This window comes from Micropterus salmoides, unplaced genomic scaffold (assembly GCF_014851395.1).
Source record: "Micropterus salmoides isolate LMB-PRFRI ecotype aquatic unplaced genomic scaffold, ASM1485139v1 Ms_hic_scaffold_4, whole genome shotgun sequence".
Lineage (NCBI taxonomy): Eukaryota > Metazoa > Chordata > Actinopteri > Centrarchiformes > Centrarchidae > Micropterus > Micropterus salmoides.
In genome coordinates this window covers 23,628,649-23,647,370 of record NW_024043372.1, presented here as the reverse complement: position 1 = coordinate 23,647,370, position 18,722 = coordinate 23,628,649, and the positions used below count along the sequence as shown (strand labels likewise).

Below are 18,722 nucleotides of genomic sequence, written 5' to 3'. Positions count from 1 at the left end.
ATAACGCACACTAGAGATTTTTTTATTTATTAGATGTTTTACTAGTTTTTCCAGACATTAAGGACATTTTCCACAGATGATATTCTAATATTTATATATATTTATTTATACTAATATTTTTTTCACTTATCTATTTATATGATTGTTATATTTTCCAATTATATCCCAGATATTTTTCTGATATTAATATTTTTTTTATATAATGGTTTTGTAATGTGATAATATCTATAACCTATAAAAGAGACATTCGGTTAAAGCAGAAGACTCACAGGCTGAACGACACTTTGGAAACCAGGATTTTTATTGAATATGGTTAAATGAAACATTATCACATTATCACATTATCATATCCATCCAGAAAAAGAAAATACGCTGACAACAAGACTGACGGGAGTTAATTGACAGAGATGGAAATGGGGAATGTTACTGCCAATTGTACCTGCGAGGCTGAACAATGTTTGGAAATTAGATGAAAGGGTTTCTTTCACATTTGACAGAAAAGGCACTTTTAAAATAAAAGAAAGAGAACAGAGACTTGTTGGAGGTAGGATGGCATGGATGGAAGGGCAAGATGAGACAAACAATACAAAAATATCTAGGAATAAAATTAAAGTGTGTGTCTGAATTCCTCAACCGCTCATCACCATCCGGACGAGTTCTGTCACAAGAGGGAAGGAGAAAAACAACAGTCAGATAAAATCAGGCACGAAGTGAACATTCAACATCTGACAGCTGGGATACAAGCTCTCTCCTCGCTGTGAGCACAGCAAACGGCATTAGCTCAGTCCGTGGAGGCCTTAGCATGGGAACCAGAGGGTCGCTGATTTGAGTACAGCACAGACTACTGCTGAAGGTATCCCTGAGAGTGGCCCTAAACCTAACTGCTCCCTGGGTACTGCACAATGGCTGCCCGCTGCTGCTAATTAGGACACTAAATGCAGATGGAATAGGCTACAGCAATAGTGATCCACAACAGTAGTGCCACATGTTTACATGCATTACATACATTGGACAGTACAGCACTCGGTACAGTCTGGTTTTGTTGTTGTTTAGCTTTTAGGCTTCTCAGTACATCTTTCCACATACTGTGCAGTTTTACCTTCATAGTTAATGCAGCCATTGGCGTCTTCGTGTCCCGCTAAGAGAGTCTCCACCTCCTCCTCTGTCATTTTTTCACCTGGAACACAAAGAACATTTAATATGTATTTTAAGACGCAATAAAGAAAAGGAGTACTCTGACAGAGGAGACAGCACGCTTGTTAACACTGTTCTCAGTACAGATAACTTAACTCTACTTCAGATATGCATGACAGGTCAGCTGCAACTTCTAGATAAGGATGAACGACAAATCTTTGTGTTTTGCAGGTGTTTGAGGACTTACCTAGTGTAGTGAGAACATGACGCAGTTCTGCCCCCATCACCGTACCGTTTCCCTCCTTGTCAAAGACACGCAGACCCTCTACGATGTCCTCGAAGGAGCCCTGGTCCTTGTTCTTAGCGATGGCCTGAAGCATGGGCAGGAACTGCTCAAAATCCAGCATCTTGTTGTTCATATCTGCAGGTGAATTAATAACAAATTCACAAATTTCTTTATTTCAAACACCTGGAACAGTAATGCAATGAGGCAGATTTGTATGGACGCCAGGAAACTTTACCAAAATTAATTCCCAGCATATTACGCAAAACATGAAAGTATAAATGCAGTTTACACAATATCAGAGCTTTATGGAGCAAATCTCCATAAATACCACTTACAGTCAACATTAGTTCCCGATCTCAGGACCTTACACAGTTCATTAAGAACAGAGGAGGACTTGCAGGGCTTGTATGGGTCATCATTACTAAAATAAATGCTCTGTATGCTCATGTCTGAACCCCAAACGTCTAATATAATAAGCCAAAAAAAAAACAGCAGAGGGTTTATAATTGTAGACACCCAACCAATGATAACGTAGTATGTTGAACTGTTCTATGCTAGGTGGTACTGGTGAATCAGAGGCTTGCCTTCTAACTTGGGGTTTCCCAGGACCTTCAGCACCTCAGCATTGACAGGATTCTGTCCAAGGGCCCGCATGACATCGCCACACTGGCTGTAGGTGATCTTCCCCTCACCCGTCCGGTCAAATAAAAGGAAGGCCTCCTTGAACTCTGGAGTTTGAGAAGAGAGAGGTCGAACTCAGATTCAGCTGTGAAATACATTAGGTTAATAAGCTTTACTCACAAACTCTTGAGACACAAGAGCAGAGAAAAAGGCCACATGCTGATGCCACTGCATACCTTGTTTTCACAGTAGACACATGCAATTAATAATAATCTTTATTTATAGAGCACTTTTCAAAAACCAGTTACAAAGTGCTTTCACAAGTGTAAAAACAATAAAAGACATAAAAACAATTACATGCTAAAAACAAGTCTCTGCATGGCAGGAGCAGAGCCTGGCACTGCTGTCTAGGTTGGTATCTTTATCAGCTGATACTGCTTGATGATAATGCAAAACTAGCTTTCGTGCATTTGCATTGGTGTAATTTCATCGGGAGAGAAGGTTATATACAGGCTCATATACAGCACAATGACAAGGAAAAAATATTCTTCAAATAGGAGCAGATCCTGGGATCCACTTGCCCAGGATGTATGGGTGTGCAAATCAATGTCTTATTTACAGTATCAATACCAAACTGGACCTGTCTCACATTTTATTATGTTCTCGGAGCATGATCAAACATCAACACACAACACAGTACTTATTAAAAGTCCTGCAGCCCATTGACGATGCATTTATCTCACAGAAATTGACACCATAGATGGCACTTCCCTACGTGATACATTAGCAGCTTTTGATAATAAAAGTATTTCAGTTTTCTGGCCACAGTATGACTCGGTATCAGCTCGGAAACACGGAAATATACTGTGTTTTCTTCGCACACCATCTACAAAACTCGCCTACAGCCACTTCTGTCATGTTAATAATAATAATGACTTTATTTGTATACCACTTACAATACAATACAGGTGCTTTCCAGCAGTATATGTAAAACGTAGACACATAGTCATAAAACATAAAACAAGTCCATGTACAATTAAAGCAAGAATAAATTATGCATCACAAATGGATTTAAATTTAATAAATAAAATATTGCCTAGTCAATTTACAAATGATGGAGAAATAAACTTACACACACTGAAAGCTATTCATAAGTTTTAAGAAGTGAGATGAAACCAGGAACGAACTCTGTGAGCCTGATCTCCTCTGGCAGACAGTTCCAGAGTGTAGGGCCCTGACAAAGGTCCTGTCTCTTTTGGTTTTTAGCCTAGGCCTTGAAATAATTAAATGTTAAACTGAACCACTCAGTAGCTGGTGTCCTGCACACAACCTGTTCTAACAAGCTGCAGGGTCTCAGTGAGAGCCACAAAAGAATAGTTTCAGTGTCCTCTGTCACGCCTCTAGGTACACCAGAGAAGTGAAGTCTGGGGCCAACACCCTGATCCATACACTGCTCTGTTAAACACAACCTGTCTTTATTATGCTGCTGACATGTCACACATTTAAAGTGTATATTCGTGCATCAGCATGCAAAAACACAAATATGCTTTACTAAATTTTTTTTTATTTTACATGTTAGTACAGCATTCTGTGGCACTCGTCCAGATGTGTCCAGTGTGAATTGTGACCAGCATTAATATAAACACTTCACACCAATCCCTTTTGCAAATCAGATGTTAACTCACCCATGATCTGGTCCTCTGTGAAGTCGGACTGGTTTGAGGCAGGGTTAAAAGGCACAGGAGAAAAAACAGTCAGTTATAAGCGGCAGACAGACAACAGATTGGAATTAGTGTGATTTTCAAATGAGTCAAGTTAATCCTCCACCAACGCTAACCTACAGTTAAATAAAGGCTAAAGGCTTAACGTTAAAGCAGGCCAGGGGAGCTAGCTTAACGTCATCTGCGTTAGATGTCTGCAAAACCTTCCAGTGAGGAACAAGTCACTGATATTGATTTCAAATCCATCAAAAGAGGCTACTTCGATAGATCACATCTTCGGTTACCATGTCCGTGTGTGGTTGTCGGATGACAGACGGGCGAGGGTCTCGGATCTCTTCACGACGCTGTGAGCAGGAGCAGGAGGAGGAGGAGGAGGAGGAGGACACCGGCTGGCTTCAGCTCATCATCGATGATGTCACCGCCGCTTGTCCAGCAACAGCCAATCACACGTCTCCATTTCACAACCGCGTCGCTCGCATTTTTGCACAGGTGCATAAAAGCAATAGTAAGCAGAGGTGGACAGTAACGAAGTATATTTACTCAAGTACTGTACTTAAGTACAAATTAGAGGTACCTGTACTTTACTTGAGTATTTTCTTTTCATGCCACTTTCTACTTCTGCTGTATTCTCAGAGGGACATATTGTACTTTTTTCTTAACTACATCTATATGACAGCTTCAGTTACTGTTAGTTACTTTACAAAGTAAGATTTTTTACACATAAAACATATGAGGAGTTTAAAGAATATGATGTTTTGTTAATAAATTAAACTGCCCGACATGCAAGCTATACAACTAGTACATTAGTTGACTGACATAAATTTAATTGATAGCCTATTAATTAACTAGCCTATTTTGATAATCATTTAAGTCATTTTTCATGTAATAACATTTCATGTTTTCAGCATTCCTTTTTAATTATTTTAATGTATTTTTAATCATTTTGAGGCTTGGACTGACAAAACAAGTATTGTGAAGGTGCCATTTTGGGTTCTGGATAATTGTGACAACATTTTCTTGTAATTTTCTGAATTTTTACAATGAATGAAAGGAAATGAAGGAAATTATCAGCAGATTAATCCATGATGAAAAAAGTATTTTGCAGTCTGATCTCAAATAATTACAACAGTAAAATCCTGCTTTAACATTAATGCATGAGTAATAATAACAATCTAATGATATATAGGATTTAATATATATAGATATGAGTACTTTTACTTTTAATACTGTAAGTACATTTTCCTGATTATACTTTTACTTAAGTAACATATTTAATGCAGTACTTTTACTTAATTACAGGATCTGAATACTTCATCCACCACTGATCGTAACAATTAAAAAGCTTCTGATAATATAAACTTATAACTGTATAACTGTTACACTAAAGTGTGTTAGTAATTTACTAAGTCTATAACGTACCAAACAAGCCTTCACTCAAGTAGCAACAGCACTGATTAAATGTACTTGTATGTACTGCAGTGCTTGGACCAAACAGTTTCAAAATAGTTTGGATAAACTCTAAAAAAACAACAACAATGTGTTTAAGCCTGTACTTTGTCTGTATATCTGATTGTTTCCATCTTCTAGGAAGGTTTATGGCTATGTTTTGTTCAAAATATTGTATTTCCTTTAATTATGCTTTATTTCTTGGGGCAAAGCATATCAGGTAAAAAAAAAAAGCCAAGTCCCATGCAGACACAGACAAACATTTTGTTCCGTTCAACGTCATATGTAAATGCATGCGAGCATGAAAGGAAGAAAACAGGAAAAACAGATGGAAATTGTGACAAAATGTTGGCACGGCCAGCGGGTTATGGATTAAGAGGATGGTCATGTGGACAAAATATTTCAAAATAATTACAGCATGACATACTGACTGAGCAACAAATACATCTGTCCAAAAGAGATTTAATAATTAAAAATACTAAATATTATATACAAATTAATACAGACTAAGACTTTGAGGACAAAACATTTTATTGTTGGATCGCACCACTGGTGGTAGGCCTACATATTCTGCTTTCAAATTCATGATGACACCATCTGAATGTTCAAGAATGAATAGGTAATAAACACATGACAAATCCTTTTAGATAAATGGTTTCCCTCGCTTCATTGTGCTTCTTCACTGGCTGTCTCGCCACATTGAAATCGGACAAAGTCCAGCACTCGAGCCTGCTGACCCCTGAGGAACTGTGCCACCGTCCTGCTGGGGTCTCCCAGGAAGGTCTGAGGAAGCAGGCGTGTCTCACTTTCCCCGCAGGGAAGGTCATCCATGTTGCCCAGGGACAAGGGGGCCTCTCCCACAATATGCTGTCCCAGCTTACGTCCTAAAACCTTCTCTTCTCCTTCCTTTCCACCTTGAAATACGACCAGGGCACCGTACCGACCCATGGCCACCTCAGTCTGGCCACTTTCACCACCGTGAACATAGGAGCCGATGTTCCACTCAGCAGGGACACCCACTGTCACCGCCCGCCTCACTGACATGTTCTCACCAAGGCGACCTGAGAAAAAAAAAAAAAAAGAAAAAAAAAAGAAAAAAACAATATGAGGGAAACATGTTTGATCAATGAATGGTGCAAAAATCTGATTTCACTAAAATGTGATTCATTTCATGTTAAAGAATTCACATTGAGGTTTGAATGGTTCATTTTAATCCTCCTACCTCAAGTATATACACAGGTGCTGGTCATATAATTACAATATCATCAAAAAGTTGATTTATTTCAGTAATTCCATTCAAAAAGTGAAACTTGTATAATGTATACATTCATTCCACACAGACTGATATATTTCAAGTGTTCATTCCTTTTAATTTTGATGATTATAATTGACAACTAATGAAAACCCCAAAATCAGTATCTCAGACAATTAGAATATTGTGAAAAGGTTCAATATTGAAGAGACCTGGTGCCACACTCTAATCAGCTAATTAACTCAAAACACCTGCAAAGGCCTTTAAATGGTCTCTGTCTAGTTCTGTAGGCTACACAATCATGGGGAAGACTGCTGACTTGACAGCTGTCCAAAAGACAACCATTGACACCTTGCACAAGGAGGGCAAGACACAAAAGGTCATTGCTAAAGAGGCTGGCTGTTCACAGAGCTCTGTGTCCAAGCACATTAATAGAGAGGCGAAGGGAAGGAAAAGATGTGGTAGAAAAAAGTGTGCAAGCAATAGGGATAACCGCACCCTGGAGAGGATTGTGAAACAAAACCCATTCAAAAATGTGGGGGAGATTCACAAAGAGTGGACTGCAGCTGGAGTCAGTGCTTCAAGAACCACCACGCACAGACGTATGCAAGACATGGGTTACAGCTGTCGCATTCCTTGTGTCAAGCCAGTCTTGAACAAGACACAGCGTCAGAAGCGTCTCGCATGGGCTAAAGACAAAAAGGACTGGACTGCTGCTGAGTGGTCCAAAGTTATGTTCTCTGATGAAAGTAAATTTTGCATTTCCTTTGGAAATCAAGGAGTCTGGAGGAAGAGAGGAGAGGCACAGAATCCACATTGCTTGAAGTCCAGTGTAAAGTTTCCACAGACAGTGATGGTTTGGGGTGCCATGTCATCTGCTGGTGTGGGTCCACTGTGTTTTCTGAGGTCCAAGGTCAACGCAGCCGTCTACCAGGAAGTTTTAGAGCACTTCATGCTTGCTGCTGCTGACCAACTTTATGGAGATGCAGATTTCATTTTCCAACAGGACTTGGCACCTGCACACAGTGTCAAAGCTACCAGTACCTGGTTTAAGGACCATGGTATCCCTGTTCTTAATTGGCCAGCAAACTGGCCTGACCTTAACCTTATAGAAAATCTGTGGGGTATTGTGAAGAGGAAGATGCGACACGCCACTACCCAACTATCAGAGCAACCTGGGCTCTCATAACACCTGAGCAGTGCCACTGACTGATCGACTCCATGCCACGCCGCATTGCTGCAGTAATTCAGGCAAAAGGAGCCCCAACTATGTATTGAGTGCTGTACATGCTCATACTTTTCATGTTCATACTTTTCAGTTGGACAACATTTCTAAAAATCCTTTTTTTGTATTGGTCTTAAGTAATATTCTAATTTTTGGAGATACTGAAATTGGGGTTTTCATTAGTTGTCAGTTATAATCATGTGTTTCAAAACATCATTGTTTCAGAGCAACAGTGAACAGTGTCACTTAAGAAACAAATTTTCTTACTGACCTATTGTGAGAGCCACCCGGTCAGCAAGTGAAGCTCCTTCACCCACACTGAGTTTGCTTAACTCATCTCCTGCCAGGACACTCTGAAAACAAATGTAGTAACAAAATCAAAGTGGAAAAGGAAACAAAGGAAACAGGGCTGATGCATACTGACATCAGTTAACAATGTTGTATGTATCTTGCTTTTAACATCAACCTCCAGGAGGTCTTACGCTGTGTTTCAGACATGTTAGATAAAAGTTAGATAAAAGTCTTGGAAAGGTTGTTTGAGTCCTCATTTCTCAAGTTTTGTAAAATGCATCATGCTGTTATCCATGACAGACAAGATTTGGGAACCACTGATCATTACTCCCAGACTACCCAAAGAAATTTCACATAGCAGAGTGCGGACATTATGCCTGCAACTGTGTAACTGATCCACAGGCCTTTATCACAGCAGACATGTGACTGGTCGTAATAGGAAGAGCACAGGTGTAACTTTACTGTAATTAACAATGACTCCGTTATATTGTAAGCCACGACAGTGTTACAGTGAGCCAGCATGCACTATATCAGTACCCTGAAACTTCAGCCATCATTCATTTTATTATTTAAACCAGTGCTTTTCCTACTGTTTTGCCCTTTACCTTCACATATCCTGCCTTGCTTTGGGTTTTATTCTGGTGGTGAGCAAAGGTGGCAAATGCCACATCCTTAACCAGCTGCTGGAACTTCTCGTTGCGGGCAACAAAGTCTGTCTCACAGTTCACCTGCATCAAATAGACAAGAAGAAAGACAGATATTGCCGAGTACCATCATGTTCCGACAAACTGGAAAGTGATCCACTGAAATAATGATGCTGGTTATTAATCATTGTACAGCTGGCCATACCTCCACCATAACTGCAGCTTTATCTCCTATAAACAGGCCAATCAGACCCTCTTTGGCTTTGCGACCCTCCAGCTTGTTTGCTTTGCTCCAGCCCTCCTTCTGGGCCTGCTCATGCAGCCATGTCTCGGCCTGAAAGTTTTCAACAACACAGACACACAGCCAGTTGTTACCAAAGCTATACATACATTGTTGTGCGTACCACACCTTGAATTGTGAGTGCAGATGCCGACTTGGAGAGAGGGTTTACCTGTGTTATGTCATTATCAAACTTCTCCAGTGCTTTCTTGCAGTTCATGAAAGTGTAGCCAGTGTTTTTCCTCAGTTTCATCAGGAGGGCTTTCTCAGCCACCAAAAGCTGACAACCTGTGTGTAACGACTGTACATGATGGCAATTGCTGACCTGAGGATGAAAGTACAGGTGAGAGTTACCATACAGCGTACAGTACAAGTTCACAAGGCCCAGTGACCTGGGCATACTGTGTCACCACAAATGCCATTAGGAAGTATAATAATCAGCAGAAATAACCCGCCCCAAAGATATTTAAACATCAACATATATACGAAATAAGAATGAATTAGCAAGATAACTTATTGAAACCGGCCCAGTAACGTTGGCTGGTGAAACAGAGAGAAAACTAACTAACAAACCTGCTCGTGACAGCTCAAGCTACAGGTACAATGTTCAAAACATGACTAAGCGTAAGGTTTAAACCTGCTCACCTTTGCGACGTCTCCTATAACAGTTCTGAACAAAAAGGATAACGACATCTTTTCAGCCTGTAGAAGTGAAATGTCTTGCTCAGTGTCATTGAAATCCACGCTGTGTAAGGAAGCCGTGTAGGGCCAAAAGAGTCTATGTAAAGTTACTTATGACTGCTCAGCGCCCTCTACAGTACGGGAGTAATGATTGGAGCAACATGTGATCGGTAGTTTGCGTGATTATCACTTAAAAAAGTCAATATTTCCCACTTTATCCACCTTTTCTAATTCACTAGTGGAATTATTTTAGGGGGACAATAGTGATTTAAACTGCACAGACAGAAAGGCAGCAATTCCCAGGAGAAAATGCAATGCAACCGTTCTTGTTCTACTGTTAAACTGAAGTCTCTTCCTGCTTAAAAAATCAAGTCAAGTTCTTTTTTTCTTTTTTTTTTTTTTACATTTTCTGTTTGAAAGCATCTGAAAGAGTATCAAAAGTAAAAGTACTTATTATGCAGTGTGGCTACGGTTAGTGTTTTGCATTGGACCATTACTACAGACGTATTAATATGTAAACAGCACTATAATATTGTAGTTGGTGGAGCTAATTTTAAATACTTTATATAGGCTATTTTTGTTAGTTTAATCTCTGGCAATGAACCATATTTTATAAACTATGTTTTGTAGGCCTATGTTAAATCGTAATTTAAACTAATTAATCTTAAAATAAGTACCAACTATAGCTCTTAAATATAATGAATTAGAAGTATAAAGTAGCATTAAATGGAAACACTCTACCCTACAAGTGGGCTACCTCAAAATTATATGTAAATGCAGCACTTAAGTGAATGTACTTACTTAGTTACTTTCCACCCAAATACGATTTACTGTGTAGGCTAATATGCATAACTTACAGGATGTACATGGGTCTTTGGTATTTGCAGTGGGAGCACGTGAACATGAGCAGGGACACTGAGGCAGTGGAACTATTCTGAGTTATCTTAACCTTGTGAAATACAGCATGTGGTCACACTGGGACGTCCTGTGTAAATATAGTTTATAAATTTAAGGTTTTATTGGGCAATAGGCCTACAGCCTTAAAATGCAGCAGGCTAAAATACACATTCAGCTTCACAGTTTAATTCAAAAGAAAATATATCAATAAATTGTCACAAAAAAGCTATAAAATTTAACATGGCAGCCATTATCACAGTTCACACCAATATATGGTCTTATTCATACTTGTGCTAAGCAGGTGTGCAGTTTCACATAGAACTGATAGAGTAAAAGTTACTCTATCACCTTTAGACCAACCTGATTAGGTTTTTTATTGCCGTTGTTTCAGTGGTGCCAACAGAGGTTGGTTGAGTAGCCCAAAACTGTACTCAAGTAAAAGTACTGTTACTTTGCAAAAACAAGTAACCTACTCATGTAGAAGTAAAAGTGGTCATCAAAATAACTACTTGAGTAAGAGTACAAAAGTATTTACTAAAAAAAATACTTGAGTAGTCTAGTGAGTAACTTAGTGAGAAAAAAAGGTAATTTCCCCCAAGTCTTTTATTTGATGTGGATGTGACTAGAATTATTTCAAATGTCCTTTATAGGCAAAGGTAAAGCAGTGAACATATATGTATTTGTGATGAAATGACAAGTCATCATTTCCTGCTTAGATAACCAACCACATTTACAACAGGACAATATTCCCTGTTTGCCTCCATCAAGTGTGATTACAAAATATTGCATTAACATTATAGTCTGTTAGTACTCCAATAAGTAAAGATTGTTTAAAAATATTAATTCTTTCTTGTTGTCCCCAATAATAAAATATGATTTGGCAAACAAATCAAAAATTAGGAAATAATTCTGTGATGTTTCATAATTTTTTGCCTCTTGAATAGGCTACAGGTGTGTTCACCTCTTCACATTTACCTGAGGAAGATAATCTGTGGTTGAAACATTATGTCAGTCACATTCACATGATATAAGAGTAGTTTGTCTTTTTTGTCTGTGCATAATTTGACCTACTCCTACACTGTTAGCACGAATATTTACATTGCCAACATCACGTAGGCTAATTCGGGTTTAAGAGGCAGTGGTCATTTCACAATTCTGTGAGATCAGGTTTCTGTTGACATTATTGAAGTCAACAGAACCACTTTTTTTTTATTGAGGATCTGTTCTACAACTCACAAATCATTAATCCAACAAGACAGGATCACGATGAAGTAAATGGCAGTACGTTTGGATTGGTCGGGTGAAACTTGCTATAAAAGGGAGACCAAGTTAGCAGTTCACCTTATTTTCAGGTTGCAGGTGGGCCAAGATGAAAGTCATTGCTGTCCTTGCACTTTGGATGACCCTGTTCTACCAGGGATACAGCAGTAAGACATTTCCTTACGATCTATATCACCATATTATTACAGAATAACCAGTTTCAAATAGGATTTAATGTAGACTAGGCATACTGCGGCCAATCTGTCCTGTTGATTCACAGACACACTGGACTCATGTCGGGGTCGGTGTGGTTACGGAACAGATAACACGTTCTCCTGTCAGTGTAACTCCTCCTGTGAGCGCTTCAGCGACTGTTGCTCAGACTTCATTGAAGTATGTAAAGGTGAGACACAAAAGCAGGCTGTTGTTTTATGAACTCATTGAAGACGTCTGTAGAAAATGTTTCCTTGCCTCTTGTCGCAAACGTGTTTCCTCTCCTTCTAGCTGCAGCCACATCGTGTAAAGGCAGATGTGGTGAGAAATACAACTCTCAGAACCAGTGCCACTGCAATTCCAAGTGCGCCCAGCACAACAACTGCTGCAGCGACTACGCAGCCGTCTGTGACAGTAAGAAACTTCTCCAATCACGCGCGTCACCGTATAGCATGACCCCGTCTCACGTGTCACAGGATAAATCGCCACTGATCGTTAGTTTCTACCTTTTGTGTTGCACATGACACCTGGTCACTTTCACATGGAGGACACTGAATCTAAACAGTCAGCAGTCAAACAATGAGCCCCGTGGTGCACTGAAAAGCTCCATTTCTCACTCAGATGAGTTTTTACCAGTTCCGCAAAAAAATAGATTATTATGGTTTCATCTAAATAACTGTTTGCGGCTCTGCATCTGTCAAAGAGTCCAAATAAATATAACAAAGTTGTGTATTAGATCGTTGTTTTGTTAATTGTTTTGTGCCACATTATTCATACAACAACCCCTCAGTTGTGTCCTTCGGAGGGGCCAAAATTACATGAAATAGCCTAGTTCAAATTAGCTCCATCTCGACCAGCTACAACAGTAAAATGCTACTTTTACGTTTACTTAAGGGCGATTTTAAATGTAGGACTTTTACTTATAATGGAGTATTTTTACATTCTGGTATCGGTACTTCTATCTAGGCTAAGTAGTTAACGGGTCTTAATTCTTCTTACACCACTGTTGGGTCGTCTGGCCAGCCTCTCTTGGTCAAATCTTCTTTCAGTAGATGACCAGTGGGTGTCACTATTGTGCTACACAACACATTGAGAGTAAAAAGGTTCAGTTTACTCTTCCCTCAATTAAGCCTGCTCCCCCCTTCTACTGTAATACTCAGTGGTGGCAGAAGTAAGTTAAAGTATCAGTACTGCAAATAAAAATGTACTACGTTAAATGAAAGTCTTGCTTTCATAATTTTAATTATGTAAAAACGCAGAAGTATTATATACAAAATGTAGCCTACATGAAAAGTAAAAACTCACCATAGAAAATGGTCCCTTTCACAGTGTATTATTATATTATTGTTATTATATTATTACTTATGCAAACAGCATTTTAAGGTTGTAACTGGTTGAGGTGGAACTATTTTACCAAAGTGATGCTTTATGATATATATATAAGATTTAATCTAATAGTAGGCTATTTCACATTGTATTTATATATAGATTACACAGTCTCTTCATAAAATATGTAAAATCTCAATCTGAAAAGAGACTTAAAACTGTAAAGATAAATGTAGTAGAGTGAAAAGTATAGTATTTTCTACTAAATTTAGTGGGAGTATAAAGTAGCACAAAATGGAAGTAATCAAGTAAAATACAAGTACCTCAGATTTGTACTTAAGTTAAGTACTTGAGTAAATGTACCTAATAACGTTTCACTACTGGTAATTCCATTATTTGTGTTTGTGAGGTTCTGCAGGTGAGGGAGGTGGAGGTACTGTGATCACTGATGCTGAGATCAAGGCTCTCTCTGAGACGTTGTATGCTCTGGATTCAAACAAGGCTTCAGCCTCAGAGTTGATCATTGACCCTCAGGCATTGGTGCCAGGCTCTCAGACCAGCTCCCAGAAAGATCTCTCCTCTGGAGTGTGAGTAGGCAGCCTACACAATCTTATTAACAGCTCTCTCACTTTGGCTCCCCTCTTTTTGATTTTGATATCCCCCCCGTCATTTGGTGCCTGTTTTTGTGCTTCCAGCTTGTTCCAATACCTGGATGAGAAGGCTCTATTCTCCAGACCCACCTACGCTGCTCTCCTGGCTGTGCTGGACAACTACCACAGGATGACTGGACAGACAGAGGACTTCAGTCCCCAGCAGCTGGCTGAGCAGGAAGCCTTCGTCAAGGAAACCATGTCCAACACCGAGCTGGGCAGAGAGCTGTTTGCTTTCCTTTACACCAAGGGTAAGGTCTGGTAATGGTAGTTCAGGGTATTTCTGATAATGTGGACCCCAGGAGGTATAATGTTGAGTCATTGAGTTAGACTGGGGGCTGTAACTTCAGATACAGATTCTTTTGTCTACATTTTATCGACATTAAAAGTAGAACTAGTAGAACTAGCCATTAACAGCTCCTGTTTGCAGATTACCCATGGATGCACAGACAACTATCACTGGATTCTTAGGAAAGTTGTGTAGTTATAAAGAACGTAGTTTTCGTAATTTCTGTGCCCGTCTTTTGAAAGTCACACTGAATCTAAAAGTATGTATACCATGTGTTTGTTTTCAGATTCAGTGCAAATGGCTGTGATCTGCTGATAAGGGTTTTAAAGTATCCTAATTGCCCTTTCACCCCAAAGCAGTATCTTTGCCCCATGTCTCTCCGTCCACGCTCCCTACCTAAACTTGTGCCTGACAATTTGAAAACCTCTGCTCTAGTGTTTAAATGTGTGTGATTCTGTATTTGAAGGCGTCTACGCATCAGAGGAAGCGTTCATTGAGGACCTGAAGATGATGTGGTTTGGTCTGTACTCCCGCAACAACAACAAGCTGGACTCCAGCGGCTTTGAACACATCTTTGTAGGTGCGGACAAAGCAGATTTGTTTAATCACAGATGTTTTGCAAACATTTTTTCTTTGTGATTATAATAAACATATTCTGTAATAGGAGAGATCAAAGGAGGAAAGGTGTCTGGTTTTCACAACTGGATCCAGTTTTACCTTCTCGAGAAAAGAGGACAGTTGAACTACTACAGCCACAGCTTCGATGGACCTGTAAGCATCCAATATGATTTATGCTCAACATGTTGATTTATACTGTGATGTGTAGCACTCCCTTCAGATTCTGTCTTTCTTTCTTTCACCTGCTCTCAGTGGACTACCTACCCTGATGTCATGGGGATGCAGTTCATGTGGGACGGTTACTTCAAGCAGGTCGGTTCTGCAGTCATTGGCTCCAGCCCTGAATTTGACTTTGCCTTATACAGCCTCTGCTACATCACTCGCCCTGGGAAACAGTGAGTACATCTAGATGTCCTGTGATGTTGTCTTACATGTGGATCTTTTCTGATTGAGATCTTTTATTGCCCCTTATCCACAGGTGTCGTCTCAGCCTGGGAGGGAAGCAGCTCATTATCCAAACTTACACCTGGGATAATTCTTTCTATGGTGATAAGAAGAAGTTCATCGCCTCTGCTTATCCTGCAACTCCCACTAACTAAAGCTGCCATCTCCTAAACAATTAGTAACTCACAGAAGAGTCTGCATAAGGAGTCTCCTTATTCATTTTAAAAGTTAAAAGATATGATGTGAGATAAATTATTCAAAAGCTTATCTTGATTCCCAAAACATGGAAAAAAGAATACATCTTCTCATATTGTTTCTTTTCAGAAGTGGCCCACTCTGGCACATGCATGCCCACTTGCATAAATAAAACAGTAAACCAGACTAATCTGCAGTGTAATTTTTCCGAGTAGTCTTATAGAGCAAGAGAATGTGGTGTTCTCCCAGGGGCACCATAAAAATCTGCCTAATGGGGCAAAAAAATGGGTGTTTACATACCCTGGATGGGCACAATACAGACACCAACCCTTCAGTAGTAAGAGCATGTGTGCATCTGACACAATCGCTTATTGTCTTATAAAACAACACAACAAAAAAACAAAATGCAGTCTTTTGCAGTCCGAACTATAGAAACAAAACGACATTAACTGATCCTGTTCTGCTTGACCTGCTTCAAACAGTAGCCACCAGCTAAACCTGTTCTTATCAGCTGTCCATAAAGCTGTGTGTAACTCCCCAGTGGGCGGCTAAGTGTGTGTGCATGTGTGTGTCTATGTGTGTGCCTGAATGGGTGCATCCTTGTGTGTGTGTGTGTGTGTGTGTGTGTGTGTGTGTGTGTGTGTGTGTGTGTGTGCCCAGCTGGGATGGGGGTTGATTTTACTCTTTCACTCATCTAGGGTGACTAACAGGATAAATTCTGGTCTGCTGACAGAACAGGGGGACACACTTGCAGCCCTGTTTGAAGAAAGTATTACAGGAGATGGATCTGCCACTGATCCCATTGTCTACCAGTCTGTGTGCATTCATGCAAAACAAGAGCACAAGACCAGTCAGTTCACAGAATAACTGTGGCCTTCAGTGATTCTTCTGATTTGGGCCTCACATGTAGTCAAGGTGTTGCAGCAACATGACAATATAGTTTGCCCAGGGAAGAATTTCTCTTGCTGTTTGGTCAGACCATATCACATTTTGTGAGCTGGTGACTAGAAATTAGAAGAGTAAATCTTCTCTCTTTTCACACTGCCCTCTTTTAAAGCCCCAGTGGAATCAAATCAAATCACAGTGGGGCAAATGAAAGAAAAAAAGATTCAATTGTTTCTTTTGTCACTCACACAACTTCATAATCGAATTATAGCTGGCCACCCGCCAGCGTGTCCTCGCATCTCCCCCAAATGGGCTCCTCCTGGCAGATCTGGTGAGCCACCTGACTTTTGTTTTGTAATTATATTATCCCGCTCTCCCTTTAGCATGTTGTGGCTAATAGCTGCGCAGGCTAGCCCAGCTGCACATGCAGAAACAAAGCTGCTTATGGGGCCAGACAATGGACCCGTGGAAAAGGGACGCCTGAAGGCGGTCAGCCAATGAGCACGCACAACAGGGGGCCAACAGAGGGTTTAGAGAAGGGTTAAGGGGGTTTAGGGGTTCAGGCAGAGGGGGGTGTCTATTTTACCCAGTTGTGGGGTCCATCAATGAGATGGTTAGTAGGAGGACACATGGTCAACATCACCCCTGTGTCCCCAGGGTTGGTGCTGGGCTGAAGGGAGGTTCAAGTTTGGCTTAGATGCTGGCCAATTCTAAAGTTGATGGGGGACCATGAAATACAGAGCAACGTTCATTCTCTGGAGTTTATTGTATGCTTTCTGAACAATTTGATGACCATATTGACTGTTACCAATGGTATACATCTTGAAATGTATGCAGAGTGAGAGAAGGAACCTTCTTATAGATTTGCTGCAATAAAAGTATATCCAAGGCTGCTGGCAATTGTAGGAAGAAAAATTCTCTTGATTGCTGTTCATGCAAGACATCCTCTACCCTAGACACAAATGTTCACACTAACATGCACACACACCTCATGCTGTGGCGTTGGCATCTCTCTGAGGACTTCCAGTATGACAGATGGACAAAACCCACTTGCCCCCACTGTCACAAACAGAAACTCTGGGGATTCAGAGGAAGGTCATGTTTGTGTGTGTACTGGAGTGAAGTTTTCAGTCCTTCATATTTTACATTCTAATAAACTAAATCCCCACCTCACAAAGATATCTAGAAAAGGTGAGGGAGGCAGTGTCCTCCTGAGCAATGTGAACATGCTGAGTGAGCTGAGCAGCCAGTAGAGGATAGATGAGCATCTGAGCCACAGACTGTTAAAATAAGAGATATGTTTAAGAGAAGACCATCTGCAGCAGGACTTCATCATGTGCGGTCAGCACTGAGGGACCTGGGGACATCATGGCATACATACAGTGCTACACTTGAGCACCACTTGTGGAACATGAAGACTGGCTGATGTACAGTAAGTGGGTCAAACTGAAAATAAAATGATATAGGAGCAAAAAAGAGCAGTTTAATAATGACAAACATCATATTTAGCAAGTTGGGACGCTACTGATACCCATAAAGCTAAATAAAACACAAATTCTAATTTATTTTAGTATCATAAACAGTGTTAGGAGTACACACAATGGGGACACAAGGCCTCAGCTATCATATTCCCCTGCTAGTTCCACTCAGGGGATGGCCCTGCTCTGCTATTCCCATTTCAGGCTGCAGGTGTGGAATAGGAAAGGCAAAGACCCCGGGGGGAGAAGCAATGGGGAAGGTGGTCGGCCTGGGAATGAGCGGGAGAATGAGAAGCACATCGTTTGGGTGTGCACATTACCTTGTAACCTATCTCAAGCCTCTCTGTTAGAGCATGTGGTGCCCTGTTTCTAAAGCATGCCTCTCTGTTCCCCCATCAGTGATGATGAGTGTCACCTAGATACCCTGTTGTTGTTCACTCCTTTGTCACAGAACATCAGTGTAGTTCAAGGACAGATTATGACCATTTATTTGTGGTACTCTCATCGACAATGTACAAAACAAGATGTTTTTATTCTTGTAATCTGACCGCATTGTTTAAACAATGAGAGGCATTACAATCACTTCTTGCAATTTGAATTAGTGTGCATATGCCAAGTGTACATCTTGAATTTATGTGATTATTTTATCTGTTTCATGATCTGAATCACAGATGAACTGTCGGTCACAAGCCTTTTGGTTGTGAGTTAACAGGTGAACTAAGAAGGACATGAAATGATCTTTGAGCATAAATTTGTCCTGTTTAGACACAGATATCTTTGGTTTTATATATGTTCCTTTTAGATACTTCACCAGCTCTGAAACATGAGAATCTACATATTTTGAAATCCCTGACTGGGTGTTTAGGCACAATGTTTCAATCAAGAG

General features: G+C 40.2%; 3 protein-coding genes across 4 annotated transcripts; 1 reads left to right on the top strand and 2 right to left on the bottom strand.

Annotated features, from left to right (window-relative positions):
* Positions 1-278: 278 nt before the first annotated feature.
* myl6 (myosin, light chain 6, alkali, smooth muscle and non-muscle) lies at positions 279-4,177 on the bottom strand. 2 transcript variants are annotated; one of them, XM_038696711.1, is made up of 6 exons: positions 4,047-4,177; positions 3,727-3,754; positions 2,005-2,148; positions 1,382-1,555; positions 1,100-1,177; positions 279-658 (listed from the first exon to the last, which is right to left on the bottom strand). In XM_038696711.1, exons 1-6 carry the CDS (start codon positions 4,047-4,049, stop codon positions 630-632), a joined length of 456 nt encoding a protein of 151 aa, XP_038552639.1. In that variant the 5' UTR covers positions 4,050-4,177; the 3' UTR covers positions 279-629. The 2 variants fall into 2 exon arrangements, with proteins under 2 accessions (XP_038552639.1, XP_038552640.1); XM_038696712.1 differs by lacking the exon at positions 4,047-4,177 and adding an exon at positions 3,883-4,005.
* A 1,544-nt stretch (positions 4,178-5,721) lies between these two features.
* On the bottom strand, positions 5,722-9,662 carry tsfm (Ts translation elongation factor, mitochondrial). The gene is made up of 6 exons (XM_038696707.1): positions 9,546-9,662; positions 9,073-9,225; positions 8,826-8,954; positions 8,582-8,704; positions 7,957-8,038; positions 5,722-6,269 (listed from the first exon to the last, which is right to left on the bottom strand). Exons 1-6 carry the CDS (start codon positions 9,591-9,593, stop codon positions 5,875-5,877), a joined length of 930 nt encoding a protein of 309 aa, XP_038552635.1. The 5' UTR covers positions 9,594-9,662; the 3' UTR covers positions 5,722-5,874.
* A 2,078-nt stretch (positions 9,663-11,740) lies between these two features.
* Positions 11,741-15,659, top strand: endou (endonuclease, polyU-specific). The gene is made up of 9 exons (XM_038696705.1): positions 11,741-11,905; positions 12,019-12,141; positions 12,243-12,365; positions 13,687-13,864; positions 13,973-14,178; positions 14,683-14,796; positions 14,881-14,987; positions 15,087-15,229; positions 15,313-15,659. The coding sequence occupies exons 1-9, from the start codon at positions 11,848-11,850 to the stop codon at positions 15,431-15,433; spliced, it is 1,173 nt and encodes a 390-aa protein (XP_038552633.1). The 5' UTR covers positions 11,741-11,847; the 3' UTR covers positions 15,434-15,659.
* The last annotated feature ends 3,063 nt before the right edge of the window (positions 15,660-18,722 follow it).